General features: G+C 53.7%; 1 protein-coding gene and 1 non-coding gene across 2 annotated transcripts; both read right to left on the bottom strand.

Moving 5' to 3' along the window:
- Positions 1 to 2,975: 2,975 nt before the first annotated feature.
- On the bottom strand, positions 2,976 to 3,049 carry Trnas-gga (transfer RNA serine (anticodon GGA)). The gene has a single exon. It is a non-coding gene; the product is annotated as a tRNA-Ser (tRNA).
- A 192-nt stretch (positions 3,050 to 3,241) lies between these two features.
- On the bottom strand, positions 3,242 to 8,261 carry LOC119459384 (uncharacterized). The gene is made up of 3 exons (XM_037721178.1): positions 8,053 to 8,261; positions 7,465 to 7,837; positions 3,242 to 3,271 (listed from the first exon to the last, which is right to left on the bottom strand). Exons 1-3 carry the CDS (start codon positions 8,259 to 8,261, stop codon positions 3,242 to 3,244), a joined length of 612 nt encoding a protein of 203 aa, XP_037577106.1.
- Positions 8,262 to 23,154: the final 14,893 nt, after the last annotated feature.

The following is a 23,154-nucleotide window of genomic DNA, read 5'->3' as shown; positions in this document are numbered from 1 at the left end:
ACACTTGGAGTGTCGTTTTGATCGCAACAGAGCCGCTTTTTGGAAAGGACAAGCTCTTAGCGTAAGAACGAATTGCCCGTCAACTTTCGGCCGCACTGATACTGCTTTATCATGTATTAAACGGTGTAGGTTTGTGCCATGGCGTAATGTTACTACTGTGGTTTTCTTGGGCATGTCTTTTTCTCAGCTGCCATCCGTACTGCATGGCATATTTGTACACTAGCATTGTTTCTCATTCTGAATATTATATGATACTCTTCTACGTTATCTAGCTGTATCTTGTCAAATGATGTTTTTTGCGCATGGACGAAAATGAAGCATCTTACTGACCATTCTTTTTGTTTTTTGTGTGATAAATGTTTTTCTGATGTCTAATCAAAATCATAATTTTAACTATCCTACTACATAATATAATGGTATGTTGGTGTGAACTATCAAAATACCTTTTCCAGAGGCGTATCTTTTGCCTAAATATATAGAATGCCTTCTCCCATAGGTATACCGAGTATTTTTTAAGCTTCATTGACACCTACGCCTAAAGAATAATCTGTAAATACCTTTCCTCAGCTTCTGTTATTGTGGGTGATGAGTGGCTGCCGGCACCGCTTCATTGCACTGAAATTGTGCAACCGTCCTATTCAATGCAGAAACCACAGCGCAAAAGCTACTTTGACATTGAGACAAACACATGGACGGACGATGCTCTCGCCAGTAATTCATTATAAGAAGGCACACTGAATATAATACCTGCGGTGCACATGCGCGCACATACAAGAAAAAACTGCCAAACATAGAGCGATCTGCCACAAGCAATACTAGATCAGATGCAAAAAGTAAAGCAGCGTATCATGTGGCAGAAAAAATAACTGGAGTATAGAACTCGCCTCAAAGCTCCTTTTACATCAGTGTGTGTCATTCATACGGCTTTAAGATGAAACCAACCTCATCATAAACGTTGCCTTCAGCATTCTCCATGCTGTTATCACCATTTTTCAAAATATTCTACGCCACTGCGGCGCGCAACTGGCCCAAAATAACGCGCCTCCATCGAATTCTGCGGCCCGTCCGCGGGAGCCCAGGCGCAATAGCGTGCCGTGCGCAGCGCGCGCAGCCGGCGGGTGAGGAGAATTGAGGAGGAAAGCGGGCGCGCGGAGGAGAGTGTCGCTACTTTCAAGATCAAGGAGTTTTACGTAGCAACAGCAGGTGCTGGCGTGATAGCGCGCCCTCTCTCCACCCCTCTCCCTCTAACGCGCGCGCTAGGAATATAAAGCGGGTTGGCGCGGGCTCCACAGGCCCCGGAAACTCGCGAGTTCACCAAATGGCCACAGAGGGCGAAAAAATCGCTGCTAACAAAACAAGCATAGTACATCCCCTCGAAAATAAGCCTAAGTGAGTTGAGTAGCTCCCGCTAGAGGCGCCGTAATAAGCGCTATTTTAACCTACAAACTATTTCCTGCGCTTATCGAAGCGTTTTTGTTAATTGACAAAGAGTACAAAATTGTTATTCTTAATTAGAGATTCAAAGAGTACAAAATTGTTATTCTTAATTAGAGATTGTACTATTGAACGCTAACTCTGTTCTTTTTTTGCCATTATAAACGCAAAATAACGTTCATCATCATCGATCTCTCACGTGACCTCTGGCCTGAATTTAAAATTTTTACCGGTATTTTCGCGTACACGGCAAGCACGGATTCATTGGTTCGTACACTTATGCTGCTTGTTTATTTTGTGCTAAAACCAGTTTATTGCGCTTCGACACCTCGCGTTATTTAACTTGCGGTGAAGTGACGGGTTTGCGAGCGGAGATGTAAGCCAGAAAGCTAGGTTTTGATAGTGAACCATGCGGAACAAGTATGCATCGAAACGGGAGCCGGATTCTGCTGCGACTGAGAGGATGGCAATACCGGCAAGTCATTTAACATCGCTGCTGCTTGAATCGTTATGTAATATTCGTCTCGTTAACTTACAGGCGGAGACAAGTTGACGAACTAGATTCTGCATTAGATATGGGCAGTCAGGACCCTCTGTTGCTGTTTCCGAAATAAATCTTTAGTTGCGAGGCCGTGGTTATGCAAACACAATCACGAAAAAAAAAGAGCGATATCAGAACGCCCGTCACATTTTTCACCTCGTTGGATCCGTGGCCGTAGGTGACTGAGTAGCCACAAAACCGGATAACCCTTTGGTAAATTGAAGTGAAAGTACTGACATTTAATGTATTAAACAGTTGCACGCATGATCATTTACTCATATTTCGTACTTGTTGGTTCCAAGTGTTCGTGCTGTTCCATTTGATTTACCTTGGGGCATTTATTTTTGCAGTATTGAAGTGGTGCATCACGTTCGTGCAGAAAAACAATGCAGCAGTTCTAATAGCTTCATGTTTATCTTGCATTTGCTTGTGAAACCAGCAGTGTGATCTCTTCTAGTGTATAAATGAGCGCACAAATGCTCTCATTTGTGATTCTAATCATACTTGAGGTGTTGACACGCATTGTATTTAAGCAGAAATAAATTTTATGGACAGTACCAATATTTAATTAACATGCTGATGAAGCACCCTAGAACAAACAGTGTACATTTGCATGTGTTCTGCAGTCTAAAACCATTACAATATATATGTCTCACCTTCTTGCATTTCATCTTGCAAAATTGTGCTTTTTCAATTTCTGATGCAATCAACATTTCTGTTCCAGACATGCAGTAAAGAGGATGGCACCAGTGTAAAGCAACACACTCCACACACCAAAGAAAAGCTGCTTCCTGCTACAAGGCCATTGTGTGTACTTTGGCTGTTACTACAAGGTAAACAACACCAAGTTCAGAAATGACGTAATAGTTCAGCGGAAATCCGCTAAGTGGAGATAAGTAATTAGAGGAAAACTGAGACATCCACCCAAATGTAGCAATTTGCTACAATGGAAACCCAAACGGGTTCCTCGAAAGAAAGCCTCGCAGTTGAAGAAAAATTCGACCTGGTCCGGGACTCGAACCCGGGACCACCGCCTTTCCGGGGCAGCCGCTCTACCATCTGAGCTAACCAGGCGGCTAGCAGATGGAATTGGGAAGTTCAGAAATAAATATGCTTAATATATACTGTATTGGCTCGCTAGTCTTGCGATACATGTCATTTGTTTGTAGGAAATGATATGAACGTTTTTTGACATTTATGGTTCAGCATAATTGGTTCAAACATAAAAGAAAACACTGCATGAGTTTGGCTAAGCTGTGCGGTATCTCATGTGTTACTGTTCTGTCCCATCAGAATCTGCACCAAGCACACCATTGTCCTCATCACAGGAGCCCCCATCTACCCTGACAGGAAGGGGCTGGAGCCAAATTTACAAGGATTTTACACCACAAACAAAGAAGCGGACGCAGAAGTATTTGGATGAAATATCAAGTCTACGGATGACTGTGTCAAGACTGAAAAGAGCCTCAGCCATCATTGAACCAGCACGGATATTGGCCGAGTCATCCAGGTACCTCAACAAAGAGTTTCTATAAATTCGTCATGTTGAGATGCACCTGCAACCATTGAACAAGCACGGACGACGCTGGCCAAAAGAGTTCCATCAGTATGCCCTTCCTTAATCAGCTTCCTGGTCATGGCGAATTCCATTTGTGCCAAGTATACATTTTTTTCTATACGTGCAAGCTTTTTCATTCCCCACTCTTGTTAGGGATAATTCTTCTTCCTCATCCAAACATAAAGGTCAACCGATTCTTTGCTCATACTTAATACCATTCACTGTCTAGTAGCATACCATATCTGTAGCAGTATTTCTTAGTGTATGTTGCCATGTGCAATTCCTCTCCAGAAATAGCCGATGCAGCATCGGCATGCGTCTTGCATTAACCGTTGCACCGTGTGCTATGTAGCATTCGGCTTTTCTTAATGTTTTTGGCCTTCAGTGCTTGCAGAGCCGAGTGGCTTCTTTCATGAACGCAAGCTTTCTGATTGCCATATTTAATTCCTAGTCTCATTCGCCATTGCTCTTCTTGCTCGATAGCCTGGGTGTAGCATTGCCTTGTTCGATTACCTTCAGTGTAGCACAAGCTACACTGAAGTGATTGATTACAGAGTCTGGTTTCGCTGCTTTCCCACTTGGTAGTGGTCGCCGTGTTACGTTTCTCGGATGTGGGGACCTGGTAAGTTGCATTGGGAAGCAGTCTCTCGAGGTAAGCACCTGCTCCTGCAGTTCACACAGCAACATAGACTCCCAATTTACACGCACCGTCATTGGTGCTCCCCATTCTGTCCTTTCCTGCTGTAGCCATGTGCAAATTTTGCTTGTGGCCTTCATCAGCTGCAATTTGGCATGAACATAGACCAGCATACCTGCTTACATGATCTGAGGTGTATGAAGTTGATAGCCACCTGGGTGAAGTGGCCCGCAAGAGTGGCTGCCGAAGGTGATGCCCACGAAACCGACTTGTCCATACTGAGACAAATTGGGGCACCAAGTGTGAGCCATACATTAGCGGCCCTATAAAGAAAAGAAACGTGCAGCCTGGAAAGGAGTTAATGGTAAAATGCTGGGTAGTCCATGTTGCTGTGTTGACTGCGGCAGTAGATGCCTGCGTCACCCGATTGCTTCGCAATGCAAGTTGCTAATATTCAACAGTGACTGTCGGTGCAAATAGGGGGGACACGCCGCCCAATGTGTTTGCGCTGCTTGTTGTCGCTCATTACCAGACCACCATGTGTGACGGAGGCAAGCACTATGCCTGTAGTCGGACAGCTGAAAGTGCCCTAAGCGACCCATGTACGTCAATGCTCACTGTTTCCATATGGATCTTCACCAATGTATAATGTATTGTGCGGACCTTATGCGGTCTTTGATTTCAGAGTCTCATTTCACTGTTATCTGACTTGGTTAGGGTTGCCGTGTTACGTTTCTTGGATGTGGCGGCCTGGCCAGCTGCATTGGGAAGCAGTCTCTCGTGGTAATGCAGTCTCGCTCTTGCAGTCCGCACAATGACATAGACTCCCAATTTACATGCTCCGTCATTGGTGCTCCCCGTTCTGTCCTTTCCTGCAGCAGCCGTGGGCAAATTGTGCGTGTGGCCTTCCTCGGCCACGATTTGGCGTGAACGTAGACCAGCATTTAGAACAGTGTGGGTGTAGGCCAGTTGGTGATTCATGATTTGGGAAGTTACTGCAAATAACACGCCAGAAAAAGAAAGAGACAACACGAAGTGGTACTGACGACTGTTTATTATTGCGATAGCAATTATATATATGGACACTCAAAAGCACATTTCTGCCGTCGGCGTCGCCGTCGCCGTGAGGTTCCGTATGACGTCAATGGAGATGAAATCGTCGCCGCGCGCCGAACGCTGTATGTGCGATTGAAAGGGCGCGAGGGGCGCGCGCTTTCACGGGGAATGAACGCACGGCGGAGAAGAAACGCGCGTTCTGCGCCGTGCTCGCTTAAGGACTGCAGAAGTAGGCGTCTCTTTCCTCCTTTACAGTAGTAGTAGTAGTAGTAGTGATTTTATTGAAGAAGAAAGTGACGCTTATTTCTGCTGCCCAATAGGGAGCACGGGGGGCGTCAGGGGAAGGCGAAAAAGGAGATAAAGATGTTGAAAGGAAGGGAAGAGAAGAAGAAGCAGCAAGAGTCTCATCCGATCATGAAGGAGGCTGGTGATGGAGGCGATGGCCTGCTAGGGACGAGCGCTTAGCGATGGGCGGAGATTCCGTTCAGTTCCACAAACTCCAAAAGGCTGTGGAGAGCTCGGAGGTGGAGAGGCGACGGGAACAGGAGGTCGCTGGTTGTCGCAGCAGGTAGACCCTGTTGTCTGTAGGCAGTGATGACCCTTGAGCGGTCCTGTGCGAGCGCTGGGCATGCACAGAGAAGGTGCTCGAGGGTCTCGGGGTCGCCACAATGTTCGCAGGCCGGTGATGTGGAGCGTCCCTTGGCGTGCAGCCGCGCCGCCGTCCAGACACAGCCCGTGCGCAGTCGAAGCAACGTTGCGCGTTCCCTCCTGGTAAGGCCACACTCTGGAAGTGGCCTGGGACCGTTGCTATTTGCCACTCTGGCATCCGGGTGGACGATTGTGAGCAGTTTTTTCAGGCGCTGCCTTGAAAAATCTGAGGAAGCGACTGCTCGTGTGAGCGGCACTTCAGGATGGTGGGCGGTTTTGGCGAGGGTATCCGCTGCCTCATTACCGGCTATTCCAACGTGGGAAGGCAGCCAATGAAATGAGATGGTGACCCCCGCGGCAGCCAATGCCGAGAACTTCGAGCTGAGCAGGGCTCCCGTAAGCCCTGATCGGCGGTGGTTGATTAGGCTCTGGAGCGCTGGCTTCGAGTCGCAGAGCACTGCCACCGGTTGCCCAGGAGGGTCCTCAGCCAGGACATCGGCGGCTAGGTGGAGCACCGCTCGTTCTGCCGCGGTGGAGCTCGTGGCAAAGGGGATCCGACATTGTCTGTGGACCGCCGTAGCCGGGATGGTGCAGGCTGCAGCGGCCGATCCGTTCGCCAGGACTGATCTATCTGTGTAGACCAGCAGACTTCCTTCCAGATCCTCGTGGAGTTTGCAGGCAGCAGCCTGTTGCAGTGCTGCAGCTGGTGTCTGTCGTTTATGCGCTCCACTGAGCGAGAGGTGGACGTCCGCTGGTCGATGGTGTGGTGGAGGCAGCACAATTGTCACAGGAGGGTCCGTGATCATCTGCTCGTACAGCTGGCACAGACCTCCCATCCGTGAGGACGGCTGGCTGTAGAGTCTAGCCAGCAGGTCTCCGCCATCCGGAGCACGATGAAGGCGGTCAATGTGCCCCAGGGCGCGTTCAAGCATCCTCAGCGAGAGTGGCCATTCACCAGCCTCTGCCAGCGTTGCAGAGGCTGGTGAATGTTGAATACTTTGGGAGCCCTAGGATACTCCTAATAGCACCTCTGTGCAGACCCTCCAGCTGCTCTCTCCTGGCCCGAGTGAGGTTGACCAATGGAAGGGCATACAAGAGCACGGACGTTGCTGCGGCCTGGTTCAGCCGCAGCGCCCACTTTGTGTTGCAGCCACGGCCATGTTGCTGCAGCTTGCTGACAGCTCCCTGCACGCGGCGCACCTTGGTAGTGGCGGCTTTGGCTGCAGGAATCCACGTGAGCCGGTGGTCAATGGCGAGCCCCAGGTAAGTGACCATTTGCTGCCAAGGTAGGGCACGGCCAGCAATCTTCAGCTGCTTTGTGTAGCGTCGAGCTGAGGCCAGTGGATGAATCAGCATGGCCTCGGTCTTGGCTGTGGAGACGGTGAGGCCTATGCTACCAAGGAATGCGGTCACCGCATCTAGTGCCCGTTGTAGCGAGCACCGAATGGATGGCACGAACTTCCTCGGCCCCCGGGCCCAGAGTGCCACGTCGTCGGCATAAATGGAGCAGCGAACAGGGAACCGTGGGTCCGCCGGGAGAGATGCGGGTAGGCCCGCGAGAGCCATGTTGAACGGGAAAGGGCTGAGCACCGATCCCTGTGGGACGCCAGTCGTGATATCCCTGGGCTCGCTGAGTTCCTGTCCAACGCGCACCCGGAAGGTTCTGCCGGTCAGGAATGCGGAAATGAAGCGTCTGAGGCAGCCGCTCAGGCCGAGGCGGTCTAGGCAGGCCTTGATGACCGCATGTGGAAGTCCGTCAAAGGCACTCTTGACGTCCAGAAGCACCAACATTGCCACGTCCCCCGTGGCTTTGGCATCCTCCAGGGTGGCCACCACATCGGAGATAGAGTCTGCCGTGCAGCGTTGACATCTGAAGCCTGACTGCTGCTCCGGGAAGTACTGGAGTTGGGCAGCAATCCACTCTAGGCGTGCAGTGCCACCCTTTCCATCGCCTTGCAGGCGGCTGAAGTGAGGGACACCGGCCTATATGAGGGTAGGGCTATGGCAGGCTTCCGGGATTTCAAGATTGGTGTCACCACTGCAACCAGCCAGCTCTCCGGGAGGACACCAGTGTCCCAGATGGTGTTGAAACACTCGAGGAGCCGCTCCTTCTCGGCATCAGCCAAGTTGCACAGCATTTGGAATGTGATTCTGTCAGCTCCCGGAGCACTGCATCGCCTGGTCTGATCGAGTGCCGCCTTCAACTCGTACACGCGGATTGGTTCGCTGCACAGTGCCTGTATTTGTGCAGCCACCCAGTCCGCATGATGGCAGGAGGATGGGATTGACAGGGCGGCTGCCTCTGGAGGTGGTGCCTGCAGGGCTGGGGGTCTGGCCGCGAATTGGTCCGCGAGAAGCTCGGCCAGGTTACCCGCGCTTATGCCCATGTGGACCGCTACGGAGAGTACCTGGCGTGTGCACGGGGCGCCAACAGGAGTGACGTCAGGAGGCGCCAGGCTTGTGGTCCGTTGAGAGAGCGGTTGATGGAACAGCAAACGCCCTGCCAACTCTGATTTCGGCGTCGCCGAGCATGACGCCTGCAGACGGCGTCTACACGGCGGAACGCTGTCCAGTGTTCCGGTCGAGAGATGCGCAGTGCTATGCGCTCTGCGCGGCGCCTCGCGGCTCGCAGTTTTAGGTGCTGGATGTCCGGGACTGGCTGGCCCACCTGAGACGTGGAACGGATGGTGGCCCCTTTTGCACTGTCCGCTACCAGCTGGAGAAAGGTCCCGGAGTCAGCATCTTTCTGGCAGTGCTTGCGAAAGGCCCTCCAATCGACAGTGAGGCACTCCCTACTCCTAGCGGTCTCGCCTCTGAACGGGTTGAACAGGAGAGGAAAATGGTCCGACCCCCAGCTGTCCGGAAGTGCTGCCCACGTGTAGTTACAGCCCTCCGTTGCCAGGCTGACATCGATGGCGGATAGGACCACCTGCGCCGCGCGCCGGATGAATGTGGGTGCTCCGGTGTTGAGAATTGACAGGCCTAGTTGGTTCACGACGTCCCACAGTCCTTGGCCTCGTGGGCAGCAACGGCGGCTTCCCCAGGCGGTGTGGTGGGCATTGACATCCCCGCAGAGGAGGAAGTCTTTCCCGAGGCGTTGGGCCAATGTCAGGAGGCTGGCTGGGTTCCATGGCCGGCTTGGCCGGACATAGATGCTGGCCACGGTAGTGTCGGAGTCACCCAGTCGTACCCGAACAGCACAGCATTCAATAGCACCGCTCAGCAGGTCTGCCACGTGGACTTCCGCCTGTGACAATTCTCGCCGCACGTAGATCGCACAGCGTGGTGATCCCTGCTGGTGGCCCTCATCAAGGCAAGGGGCACACTGGCAGGACTCTCGATTGCAAGAAGTGAGGCTGCTGTAGCCCACGTATCCAGGAAGGCGCAGGATGGCTGCAGCAGCGTAGACCTCCTGCAGAGCAAGCACATCGTACTCGTTCCGCAATAGGTGCATGGAGAGGTCTGCCTGCCGCCACCGCAACGAGTTTGCGTTCCACTGGAGCACGCTCGGGCGGCGGCGGCAATGTCCTGCTGCAGGCGGGAGGGGACTAGCCATGTTGACTACTGGGTGAGGGCGCGCCACCTGCCTTGAGGCAGATAGAACGCAGCTGTTGGTTCTCTGGAGGCAGCAGGTCGGCGATAGCTCTGAGGAGGAGTCGCAGGTTCTTGTTATCCACATCGCTGGTTGACTTAGGAGCCTCCTTCGGGGACGGCCCTAGCTTGATGCTGCCCCGCTTCTTTGCGCCTGCCATGTTGTACATGTTGCTGCAAGCGGGGTTGGGGGTGGTTGATAGAGGTCGTGGCCTCCTTGTCAGGAGCACCGAGTGCTGCAGCGTAGGTTTTGCCTTCTGTCGGTGTAACACGTGGCGGTCCAGAAGCAGCTGCTACTGAGCTGGTGGGGGTAGCCCGTAGGACCGCCTGGGCCTCGCGATGCGACAGGTGTGTGGGAGCTGACGCCTTTATCGTGGCCAGGCGCCGTTCTCTCTGCCATAGCTGGCAGTTAGGCGAGTCAGCTGGATGTGGTCCCCCACAATGCAGGCATCTGACCCTACTCGAACAGCACGATTCCGTCTGGTGCGGGCCACCGCACCGCAGGCACCGTACCGGTATCTGGCAGGTTGCTGTGGCGTGCCCGTAGCACCCGCAACGTAGGTACTGCAGAGGGCGAGGCCGGGAGGGTCGCACCTCGAAGGGCATGCTGAAGAGGTAGATCCTTGCGGGGGGTAAGGGGCAGCAAAACACAGCACCAGGGTGGTGCCCTGTCGCTTAGCCGCGACCACCCGTACCTTTGACGATACGGCAGCCAGCAGGTCCTCATCGGCGTAGTTGCCATGTACGCCTTGCACCACGCCACTGCTCTGGGTGCGGTCGGTTGGAAGGCGCGCGGTCACGGGCATCCCGGCGATCACTGACGTGGCCAGCAGGTGCTCCGTCCATTCCGGTGATGCCGCGTCCGCAGCCACAATGTTCTTCTTCGTGTTCACGCGAACCTCCTTTACTCCAGGCAGCGCGCAGAGCGCCTGCGCGATAGCGAGGCGGGAGGTACGGGGAAAGGCGGCGCCGTTGTGTGCCGGCCGAAACAGCACTGTGCGGGATGTCAGTGGCGAGGTGGGCACAGAAGTTCTGGGAACCCCGGCAGTAGCAACGGGATCCACGTCAGGAGGTGCAATAGGCGTTGGTGAACTACAGGGAGCCGTAGGTCGTGCGGCAGGAGCGACGGCAGGCTCAGTCCCGGGAGAAGGGATGTTCCCGGCTAGGCCCGGTGGTAACGCAGAACGCTGGCGACGTTTCTGCGCCTTTGACAGAACCTGCTGAAACTCGCCTTTGGTGGTAATGCCACTAGCCAGGGTGAGGTGGCGATCGTCTTCACCTGTGACATGTGGCGGCAATTTAGTCGTCGATGCATTGTGTGGCGCAGTCCCGACTGCTTGCACCTTGCGCGAGGCACCCTCATCATCACTACCGAGCTCGCTGGGACGCGAACGCTTACGTGTAATAGTGGTGTCCATATCTTCGAGGTTTGCGTCTATCGGTAGTGGGACGTACTGCGGTTCGACGAGAGACGCACCCGGCAACCCAGTAACAGCGACGAAATCCCCTTCAAGCAGTACATCCGAAGAGCTCGTGGGGGTTGTCGAATGCGCAACGGCTGTATCGAGTGTGCCGGCCGATAGTGTCTGCCGAGCCACCGCAGTGGCCAGGGAGGCAGCAGCGGCGGTAGCGGAGCAGGAGGATCCCGAAGTAGGCGGGTTCCCGGCGATCTCGTGCAGCTGCTCGGCCGGGTGATCCGTCAAAAGAGGCGGCGTCGCGAACATCCTCGTTCCGGAGGTGGTCGTTGAGGAGGCAGTAGATGTCGGCCGTCCGCTGATGGCCCGGCACAGGCGTTGCGCCTGCTCGTGTTGCAACCGCTCTGCCTCAGCGCTGGAACCCCACTATGCTCTGCATTTACACGTGTCCCACGCGCGGCGGCATGCAACGGAGCTTTTTTTTTATCCAGCGGCCGTGAGTCTGCATGTGATGATGAGCCTGCTGCGAGTAATCAGGCCTGATTGTTAGCGACGGCGAGGACCATGCAAGAGCCCGACGAATACGTTGCCACGTCCACGTAGGTTACCTCAGAACTGTTGCCGTACTGCTTGTATAGGGCTTTGGCGCGGTCTGCCCTGCGTTTCCCGTCGTGCTCGGGGTGCATATTCTTCGGGATGGGAGGAATGACAAGATGGGAATATAGGTCTGGAGGCAGGGGGGCCGCCTCAGTAGAATGGGTGATCGGGGCAATGCCTAGTTGAAAGAGTAGAGTGCGGCCTGTCGCTGTACCCGACAAGCGAGTAAGCTGTGCTGTTAGGGTTGCTTCTGCCAGCTCCTCAAACCTATTGTGGGTACCGAGGTTCAGGAGCCGAGCATTCGAGGTGCTGGGGGATAGGCAGAGGGCGACCTTCGTACAGCTCCTGAGGAGCGCGTTGATGTGGTCCCCCTCCTTCTGCTTTAGGGGAAGGTATGGAAATGCGTACGCCGTGCGGCTCGTGATGTAGGCTTGGGTCAGGCGGCAAGTGTTCCGCTCTCGTAAACCCGCGTGTAGATGTGCCACGCGCCGAATGAGACGGGTGGCTTGTTTGGTTTGTGTCCGGAGAGCTTGGGTGGTGTCGTCGTGCGCGCCGTGGGAGTGAAGGACGAGGCCCAGGATGCGAATCTTAGAGACTAGGGTTCTATCTCACTCATGCTAGGGGGTTCCCTAGCATGAATGAGATAGAACGGCTGACGGGGTCGTGCGGCCTGGGGCGGTAGAGGAAAAGTTCTAATTATGAAGGGGAGCAGGCTAGGCCGCACGCGTGAACGTGCGAGTCGGTGATTTTGAGGGCCGACGGCAGGTTTTGCTCCATGTCGGCATCACTACCGCGGTTGGCCTAGACAGTGATGTCATCGGCATAGAAGCTGAAATGTATGTCGGAGACTTGGGAGAGTTGGCTAGGGAGTTGGAGAAGGGTTATGTTGAAGAGTATAGGAGACAGCACGGCACCCTGAGGCGTCCCCCGCACTCCCAGTGAGACACGGGAAAGCCGGTGGTCCCCCAGGGTGAGTGTCGCTGTGCGTTGGGAAAGGAAGTCGCGGATGTAACTGTACATCCGCGGGCGTGGAGGCATTCTAGGACGGCTGTGTGGGTAACATTGTCGAAAGCTTTTGTTAGGTTGACAGCGTGGATAGCCTTGGTGTCACCCGTAGGGGAGCCGAGGATGTTGTTTTTGAGTAGTAGAAAGACGTCCTGGGTAGACAAGCCCGGGCGGAAACCAAACATGCACGAATGAAACAGGTTAGTGTCCTCCAGATACGGGCTCAGCCGGGTCTGGAGAACGTGCTCCATAAGCTTGCCCACACAGGACGTAAGGGATATCGGACGGAGATTAGTGGGTAGAAGTGGTTTGCCTGATTTGGGAATGAAAGCTACCTTAGCGTCCTTTACTTGGGGTTGGGAGGGCGCCGCGCAGGCAGCATTCATTGAAGTAGTCGGTTAGGGCTGTGATGGAGGGGGAATCGAGGTTGCGTAGTGCCTTGTTGTGCACTCTGTCTGGACCGGGAGCTGAGGACGTATTGAGGCGCTGAAGTTCTGCCCTGACTTTTGCCTCTGTGATGGGTTTGTCGAGGAGGTCGTTGGGGGAGCCTGTATAGTTGGGGTGGTCTCCGGGGGGATATGCAGGGAAGTGTAGACCACGAAGCGTCTGGAGGAGTTCCTGCGGGGAGGTTTCGGATGCGTGTATGAGCTTAGTCATGATCTGTTTCTGGTGTGTCTTGCACTGAGTCGAATGAATGAGATGGCGGAATAGGTTCCATGTCTGGGGCAGGCTCATGTTGTGCTCTAGCCTGTTACAGAGGGATTCCCAATTTTAGCGAGAGAGAGACGCAACATGCGTCTCAATCTCCTTGTTGAGCTGGGTCAGCTGGCGTCTGAGTGTTGTATTCCAGCGCTGGAGCTGCCACATCCGCTCGAGACCCGCCTTGTCTTTAAAGAGGTGCAGGAGATGAGAATCCATCGCGTCCGCAGGGCAGTCCTCTCAGAGGGGGCGAGTCACTGCGCGGACGCCGCACTAGAGCTGGTCGGACCAAGTAGCTATGTCTGAGATGGTGTGTAGAGTGCGGGCTGCTCGGAAAGTGCGCAACGAGTCTCACTTCGCGATGGCAGCACCACGAGCGGGTCTGCGTGCTTAGCCTGCTTGTAGGAAAATCTCAATAATGTAGTGATCACTACCCAGATTCTCCCAGGTGTGGACGTGTGGACCACCAGCGTGAGGTAGGCGGTGGCTAAATGTGAGGTCGGGAGTAGTGTCTGCGCAGACACTGTTTGCGGTGCGAGTAGCGGTGGTGGGATTTGTGAGAAGGGAGAAGCCGGCCTGCTGAGCGGCGGGCCATACCCTGCGCCCGTTGGGGGTGTCCGTTGGGTAGCCCCAGGCGGCGTGCGGGGCGTTGAAATCCCGTAGAATTAGGAGGGGGCTCTTGTGTGCGACGCGCTTGGCGAGCGTGAAGAGTCGGTCGAAGTAGTTGCCGCATGCACTTTGGGTGGCTGTATTGACCCTTTTCGCGGCGAACCCGTAGGTGCTGCCATGTTTGATCACGTGGTGACGCGTCCATTGCTTGCCTCAACTGCCTCCGTTGCCTCCTTGTTTACAATGGAAGTGTATGACGCCGGCGCGACTTAGAAAACCTCTGTTTTCGGAGATATCGTAGACGGCGACCAGGTGGACAACACGAAGCTTTGATCACAGCTTCAGAGAACATGCAAAAGCGCTTTCGGAGCTGATTAAGCTATGTCCAAATGGCGAGAGCAGCGTATATGGTGCTTGTTCTAAAAGCAGGGCTAAATATGCATTCCAAGCTATCCTAACATTCCGCTCATGAATTCAGTCAGGATTAGTGTGTTTTGCTCTTTGTTCTTTGTTCATCAAATATTTTGAAGCAGTGGCTTGTCAGTTTCTGACTCAGTGAAGCTCCATGGTGCGGCCACTATCTGATTATGTTCTGCCTAATCGCTCGTGGGTGTGCTCAGTTCCGTTAGATTTGTTCTTGCTGCGCACAAGGCTTGAAACGTAGCTGTTCTGTACATTGTAATACCTTGTAGCAAATATACATTACAGATAGTAACTTGCTTACTCTTGTGGACCATCACGAAACATTCAGCTTCGACCATTCGTGTGCCATCGGTGTAGTCCGTTATTTATTGTGCATATACAGTGCGCATATATTCAAGGGTGCGCCCATTCATTTATTATTAATACATCGGCGAGAGAGTGGGCGTAAGTTTTCCTGCCATTTGCGATAGATGTGTAGAGATAACGTGCGCAAAACTTACTATGACAGGAAGCGGCCCTACTCCCATTGTCATTGTTTAACGAGTGGTACTCACTCTTGCCGACGTTCTGGGGATGAAGCCCTTTCTTTGAAGGTTAGCGATTCAAGGCTGGCGGATGAGCAAATTTATGTATCCTCGAGGAAAGCCGTACATCACGAAGTGCCGGTAACACGTTCCGACAGTTGCAGCAGCGGTTCGCGAACTTGTCCACATAGATTCATTCCATTCCTTAATGTGCCAGTCACTATTTTTGCAGCCAGCTACTGCATACGTCTTCAATCCTCATGATTCAAGCTAGCATGATTGGAGGACAGTGTGTTAGCAAAAAGTCAGTTGCATTTCCGACAGCTGATCGCACAGAAGCTAGGTAGAAGCGGTAATGGTTTCGTATTCGTGCGCGGTCGCTGAGGAGACGTATGGCACGCCGCCGTGAGCGCCATCTCGTTTCTCTAAAACAAACTGCTCTGCGAAAAGGGTCCAATATGTTAAGGATGAAGAGGGTATCGCGAGTGCACTGCGGCACGAGGTATGATTTATTTCCGGGACGTCTAGCGGGTGGGAGGTGGTAGTGAGCGCACGGCGTACGAGGAATGGGACTCGAGGGGCCGTAGGAGAAATGGGGATGATGGACACGTAGCTTGGTAGGGTGAGCGGATTGGAGGGCTCTTGCAGCGCGAGCACGTCGGGGCCGTCTGCCCGAGCTAGGAACTGGTGAACCAGCTCCCGCTTGGAGCCAAAGCATCGACAGTTCCAGTGCCAGATGGTGAGGCTAGTGCGAGGTCTAGCCATTACTGAGGGTGTAGTTTGCAGCGGAGTGGTGGAGAGTGTGTGGAGCTTGGCCTTCTTTTTAGGCCGAGCGGCAGCACAGGATGTCGCGTGGAGGGCCTCTTTCTCCTTAAATCGCTCGTCAATTTGGCGAGCAAATTCGTCTAGACGGCTAGTGAGGTTGGAGAATTGTTGGGTGAAGGCTTGGATGGCCGTCTGCATCGCGGCCTGAAATTTGGCTTCCTCGAGTTGTTCGAATTGGGGGGGTAGGGCCGCGGTTGCCGCAACCGATGTTGGTGTGGCCGAGGAGTTGGAGTTGCGGCCCTCTTTTTGGCCGGCGGTTCGCTAGTAGGTGGAGAAGGTGGTAGGGGAGGGAGTTTATGAGCGGCTGAGATCATTGTCGCCGGGGCAGGGGTGTGGACCTGCAGGAAGGCGCGCAGCTGCGACTGAAGGCGTTGGTTGGTGGTGTGGAGTGAGGCGAGCTGTGCGCGGACATGCAACATTTCCTTATAGATGGGGTTGGCGGAGTCCTGGGAGACTACGCCTGCCCAGCTCACCTCACTTCTGTGGCGGCCGGGTACCTGTGCAGCTGGTTTTGGGGGGACTGGAAGGGGGTTTGCCTGAGTCCGGTCCAGGAGTGGGATTAGACCATGGGCTTAGTACGCTTGGAGGGCTGTTTCAGTGCGGCAGGCTGCAGCAGCGGGATGGACTCCAGGGTGAGCTGCAGGGCCTGAGGGTTGCGGGTCATGGAGCAGCTGCGATGTTGGGGTGGAGCTTGATTGGTGGGAGCCTCGTTGGCGGTTGCCTCGGCGGCTCGCTCGGCATCCTAGCACCTCTTCTTTACGAGATATGGGGTGCGGTAGCGGGCCTTGCAAGGATCTGTCGCCATCAGGTGTGCTTTGCTGCAGATCTTGCAGAGCGTCGTGCTGGCGTGGTCCTCGGGGGGGGGGGGGGGTCTACTTGGTCACAGCCAGGGCAGCGGCGTTGCTTGGGAGCCGGGCACACATCCTCGCGGTGGCCGAGTGCGCCGCAGTTAAGGCAGTGCCCGATATTATTTTTGAAGATGTAGCACCTATATAGTACGGAGGAGTAGTAGATGTGCTTGGGCACCCAGTCTTGTTCGAAAAGGATGATGATGGACTCCATGGAGCCCATGCGTCTAAAGTCGAGGATGGGAGGGTTTTGCTGGTGATTGAGACGATCCTGAATGTCTTCATAAGAGTGGGCGAGAGGGACCCCGTGGACCACACCGCGGGCGCAGTCTTCCGGGCCCGCTTGGTAGGAGTAGTCGCAGGCAGTGTCTTTGATGAGTACAGACTTGATGGCGAGGTAGTGTTGTCGGCGTTGCGGGTCGGGAGTGTTGATGAGGACGACGTGTTGGAGGGTGCTGATAATTACGGTGTCTGGCTTGGCCTCTTGGTGTCCGAGGTGGGCTGCTTGTAGAATGACATCGCGAAGCGCAACGCCGTTCACGGTCCGAAGGTTGAGGCCGCCACGGGGACGGAGGATGATTTTGTGATCATCGATGGGTAGCTCGGGGTGGCGTAGGGCAGAGAGTTGGGGCGGCCGGGGCCGGTGCCTCGCCAGAGCTTGAGGCGTAGATGGCTGCATACATTTCTCTGCAGCGGCAGAATTCGGAGTAGTGGTGGGGCGGGAGTTGCGAGTCGAGGTAGGATGAGTTGGCTAGGATGAGTTTATCCGGTCGTAGGGGACAAAGTCGGGTCTCCTCCGTGCCCGGAGGCTCGGTTTCTATTCCCGCCCAGATCAAAATTTACCTATTTTTCTTTTCAAAGGGATTAGTTTACTTTGTTTACCTGAACCTGCCTGCTAAATTTGTCATCATTTCGAGCATTTTGTACGCGTTTTTACTCTTTGCCTTCGGCCATTTTTGGTAGCGTCGTTCGGTCACGCCGCCGACTAGAACTACGGGTTTTCGCGTAATGGGGCATATAATGATTTCGCATTAAAAATGGAAAGGAATCGGCCCCAACACGGAGCCTTGCGGCACACTAGACGTAGCAGCAACATCATCTGAGCAACTCCCATTCAAAACAGCTCTTCGACGTACTTACTTAACAACACGGAGTTACAGCCTGTATATTCATAAACGTATTCACGTGTTCATACTACCGCTTATCTTACCTGATCAACCTATTACCACTAATCTCACCTGGCATATCGACATTAGTAACAATGCTGATCTAACGTTCGGTTATTGGCTCCTGTACACTTATATTGCCACCATCCTCTCTCATGTTACTACTATAGAAAACACTAATAGGAAGAAAATTTGAGTATATATCCAGTATATGAAATTCCACTGTATTTATTACCTCATTAGAACTCAAAATTTCTCCACTCGTTTTATATTGTTACGGTGAAGGGAAACAAGAAGGTGACGCGAACGAGAGGAAGACGAAGACTCTGGCCGTTGCCTGAACGCCATATTTCTTCGCTTGTAAATATACATCCTTCTACACTCGTGGGCCTGCTTTCTTCCTGCAACATTTTGGTGGAAGGTGCTGGGTACAATCACGGAACTTCGCAGTGGACGTCATCTACCTGCCGCCACAATGGCAGATCAACCGACACAACCGACAACGCCTCAGCAGTCCACGCCAACGGTCATCCTCACTCATCTGCGGGACCCGGGGACATTTTGTGGCACGGACAACACCGACGTCGAGGACTGGCTTACGATGTACGAACGAGTGTGCGACAACAACAGGTGGGATCCAACAATGATGCTAGCAAACCTCATGTTTTATCTGACAGGAACTGCGAAGCAATGGTACGATACGCATGAAGCTCAACTAACCAGCTGGGATGTCTGCAAAGAAAAAATGCGTGACCTGTTTGGCAGACCTGTCGGTCGTCAGTTGGCAGCAAAAAAAGAACTTGTATGCCGCGCTCAGACGTCCACAGAATCCTATGTCGTGTACATACAGGATGTGCTGGCTCTCTGCCGCAAGGCTGATAACACCATGACCGAGGCGGACAAGATTGGTCACATACTAAAAGGTATTGCAGACGACGCCTTCAATCTCCTGATGTGTAAGGATTGTGCCACTGTGGATGCAATTATAAAGGAGTGCCGGCGCTTCGAACAAGCGAAAGGCCGCCGCGTCCCTCAACATTTCGACAGGCTGCCCAATACCGCCGCGACATCTTCGTGCGCAGACCCGCCGCGCTTCGTTCAGCTGACAGGATCAGAAGATCTAACGCGTATCGCTCGCCGTGAGCTTGAGGCCATGGCTCCGGCTCCAATTCGTTCCGACTGTCGGGAAAGTGTGCCCGCTATCTCGCTTATACAAGCGGTCGTTCGGGAAGAAATAGCGAGTTTGGGCATTCCATCTCTCTGCTCGGTCCGCCATACGAACACCTACCAGATTTCTCCGGCCGCTCGCTCCCAGACGCAAAGCTTTCCGCCACTCCGCCGCAACCCCGCTGACTGGCGCACACCGGATGACAGACCCATCTGTTTTAATTGTTCCGGTATTGGACACATCGCCCGTCATTGCCGTAATCGCTGGTCGTCGTCTCCTCGGTGGTCGTCTCCGAGTCACTACCGCCAAGTACCAGACAATCGCACTTTCTCGCCCTACACACCGCCTCGGAACATCAACGCCGACAGTGCACCACCAAGATCCAGCCGCTCCCCGTCTCCGCAAGGCCGTCGGTCCCGTTCGCCTCTCGTTCACCGCTCTTCGTCCCCATCTGCAACCGGTCGCTTCCCTTCGGGAAACTAGGCGGTGCAGCTCCCGGAGGTGAAGCTGCAACTCCGACCCGGCCCACAAATCCTCTGTTGACCCTGCCTACACGTGGAAACCTACTGGACATTGAAGTTGATGGTGTTCCTGTCACATCTATCGTTGACACAGGAGCGCAGCTTTCAGTTATGAGCGCTGCTCTCCGCCGAAGGCTCAAAAAGGTTCTGACTCCCGCCGTACCGTGCACTGTGCGAGTCGCCGATGGGAGTTCTTCACCTGTTCTTGGAATGTGCACAGCACGTGTGACCATTGCGGGCCATTATAGCGTTGTTTTATTTATCGTCCTCGAGCACTGTCCACACGACCTAATTCTCGGCCTCGACTTCCTTTCGAAACACTCTGCCCAAATTGACTGCTCCGCAGGTGTTGTTCAGCTGGATCTGCCGCTTCCTGCCGACGCAGACGCAACAACTTGTGCTTCGCCCCGCTTATGTTCAGCTGAGTTTGCACGGCTGTCTCCACAGGCGGCTACCAATGTCCTCCTGACGCCCTGTCCTCCCGTACCTGATGGCGAGTACGTCGTGTCTCCGCTTACTGACGTGGTTTTGTCACGAAATATTGCCCTACCGAGCACCTTAATCCGGATCCTCGAAAACTGCGCTCGGGTGCCCATCCTCAATTTTGGATTTTCGACGCATGTGCTGCCACACGGCATTGCCGTCGCACTTATCACTCCTTTGGATGAATTTGAGATTTCTTCTTTGGCCTCCGAATCCTTCCTGAGTACCAACGCACCTTTGTCACCCATTCCTTCGTGCTCGACGCCTGCGGACGATGTTTGTAAGATGATCGCCCCTGACCTTCCTTCCGAGCAAAGAACAGCTCTTCGTCACCTCCTGTCATCTTATCGGGATATCTTTGATTTGGACGACCGTCCACTTGGTCAGACGTCTGTTGTCACGCATCGCATCAACACCGGTGACGCCAGCCCCATTCATAGGCGGCCATATCGTGTCTCCGCAACAGAAAGGGCCATAATCCAGAAAGAGGTCGACAAGATGATGGACAAGGACATCATTGAACCTTCCAGTAGCCCGTGGGCATCACCGGTTGTCTTAGTAAAGAAAAAAGACAACTCGTAGCGCTTCTGCGTTGACTACCGTCCCCTCAACAAGATAACAAAGAAGGATGTTTATCCCCTGCCTCGCATTGACGACGCTCTTGACTGCCTTCACGGATCCCAATACTTTTCATCAATTGACCTCCGCTCCGGCTATTGGCAGATTAGTGTCGACGAGATGGACCGCGAGAAATCCGCCTTCGTCACACCGGACGGCCTGTACCAATTTAAAGTCATGCCCTTTGGATTATGCAATGCGCCAGCTACATTCGAGCGCATGATGGACTCTCTGCTGCGCGGCTTGAAGTGGTCTACATGCCTCTGTTACCTCGACGATGTGATTGTGTTTTCGTCGAACTTTGAAAGCCACCTGAGGCGCCTCACGACCATACTCTCCGTGTTTCGCAGGGCTGGCCTTCAGCTAAACTCTTCCAAGTGCCATTTCGGTCGCCGTGAAATTACCATGCTTGGCCATCTCGTCAACGCCGCCGGAATCCAACCTGATCCACAGAAAGTCCACGCTGTGCGCAATTTTCCTGTACCTTGTTCAACAAACGATGTCCGTAGTTTTCTGGGCTTATGCTCTTATTTCCGGCGATTTGTGAAACAATTTGCCGACATCGCTCGCCCTCTCACTGACCTTCTTACGAAAGATGCCTCTTTCTCTTGGGGACCAATGCAGGGGCAAGCCTTCTCTACCCTGATCGAGCGGCTTACAACCTCCCCGATTGTGTCACACTTTGACCCTTCTGCGCCTACTGAAGTACGAACTGACGCGAGTGGTTATGGCATCGGCGCTGTCCTCGCTCAACGTCAACAGGGCCACGACCGTGTCATCGCTTACGCCAGCCGCCTTCTTTCAACGCCCGAGCGAAATTACTCCATCACTGAGAGGGAATGCCTCGCGCTCGTATGGGCGGTCGCGAAATTTCGGCCGTACCTTTTCGGTCGGAGCTTCTGCGTCGTAACCGATCATCACGCCCTCTGCTGGCTCTCCTCTTTGAAGGACCCAACTGGACGACTTGCACGTTGGGCATTGCGTCTACAAGAATATACATTTTCTATTACGTATAAGTCAGGGCGCCTGGATAACGACGCTGACTGCCTGTCCCGCAATCCCGTGGATCAACCGGACGATACCGATGCAGACTCGGACATCAGTATTCTGTCTCTCTCCGGCTTTCTCCATATTGGCGACGAGCAACGCCAAGATCCTGTTCTTCGAACACTTATGGAACGCCTAAGCTCCTCGCCTAATGACCCGTCTCTGCGGATGTTCACCTTGCGCGATGGAACTTTATACCGTCGTAGTGTTCGTCCTGATGGCCCGGAGCTGCTCCTAGTCGTTCCCAAGCACCTTCGACTGGCCGTGCTCCAGCAACTTCACGACGCTCCTACTGCTGGACATCTGGGCATCACTCGTACTTACGACCGGCTGCGGCGCCGCTTCTTCTGGCCCGGCATTTATCGCTCTGTGCGCCGTTATGTCACTTCTTGCGACCTGTGTCAGCGCCGCAAGACGCCTGCTATGCCTCCTGCTGGTTTGCTTCAACCAATTGCTATCCCTACAGAGCCCTTCTTCCGTGTGGGCCTCGACCTCCTTGGCCCCTTTCCTATTTCTATGAAAGGAAACAAATGGATTGCTGTAGCAACAGATTATGCCACGAGATATGCCATTACACGAGCGATGCCAACCAGCTGCGCTACAGATGTCGCCGACTTCCTACTATACGACGTCATCCTGCACCACGGCGCCCCTCGCCAGTTACTCACGGATCGCGGCCGCTACTTTCTCTCGAAGGTCGTCGATGATCTGCTCCGCTCCTGTTCTACAGAACACCAGCTCGCTACCGCATACCACCCTCAAACGAACGGCCTCACCGAACGACTCAACCGCACACTAACCGAAATGCTGGCCCTGTACGTTTCCGACGATCACCGCGACTGGGACGTCGCTTTACCGTACATCACTTTCGCATACAACTCGTCCCGTCACGATACTGCCGGATTCTCCCCATTTTACCTTTTGTATGGCCGCAACCCCACCTTGCCCTTCGACACGTTGCTACCTTCCGCAGTGCAATCACCCAGCACTGGTTACGCTCGCGATGCTATTGCCTTAGCCGCCCAGGCCCGAGAGGTTGCCCGTCATCGCCTCATAGTCTCGCAAGCTTCTCAAAAACGACGCTACGACCTTCGGCACCGAGACCACCATTTTTCACCTGGTTCCCTTGTCCTTCTCTGGACGCCTTCACGTCGCGTCGGCTTGTCGGAAAAACTGCTTTCCCGTTATTCTGGTCTGTACCTGATCTTACGTCAACTGTCCGACGTGACATACGAAATCGCCCCAGTCGGTCAGCCTTCAGTGCCTCCCAACGTCACCAGCGATGTTGTTCACGTCGCCAGGCTCAAGCCCTATGTCTCCCCATTAAGCGACGCTCCATAACCTACACCGGGACGGAGCTAACCCCACCGGGAGGGTGATGTTACGGTGGAGGGAAATAAGAAGGTGACGCGAACGAGAGGAAGACGAAGACTCTGGCCGTTGCCTGAACGCCATATTTCTTCGCTTGTAAATATACATCCTTCTACACTCGTGGGCCTGCTTTCTTCCTGCAACAATATGTTCAACTTACGATCGAATAGCTATTCTAACCCCAAGTAAAACTAAACTTGAATTTTTTACCCGTAAACTGATACAGTCAAACCCGGATATATCGAATCTGAAGGCGATCACAAAAAGTTCGTTACATAGGTAATTCGATATATAAAAAATAGGCCCTCAGGTAAACGGTGGCTTACCGATTAGTGCATCCAAGAGCCGCTTATTTACTGCACGCAACTCG

The sequence above is a fragment of the Dermacentor silvarum genome, chromosome 7, assembly GCF_013339745.2.
Source record: "Dermacentor silvarum isolate Dsil-2018 chromosome 7, BIME_Dsil_1.4, whole genome shotgun sequence".
Lineage (NCBI taxonomy): Eukaryota > Metazoa > Arthropoda > Arachnida > Ixodida > Ixodidae > Dermacentor > Dermacentor silvarum.
The sequence above is the reverse complement of the archived record's forward strand: the minus strand, read 5'-3'. Positions and strand labels throughout refer to the sequence as shown.

Excerpts from the sequence above, each read along its gene's own strand:
- LOC119459384 (XM_037721178.1), bottom strand. The coding sequence starts at position 8,261 with ATGGGCATAAGCGCGGGTAACCTGGCCGAGCTTCTCGCGGACCAATTC. Across the intron at positions 7,838-8,052 it reads GCGGCACTCGATCAGACCAG|CCGCCTGCAAGGCGATGGAA; the intron begins GCGATGCAGTGC and ends CCCTCACTTCAG. Across the intron at positions 3,272-7,464 it reads CTGGCGTCCCACAGGGATCG|ATTCTGATGGGACAGAACAG; the intron begins GTGCTCAGCCCT and ends TGCTTGGTGCAG.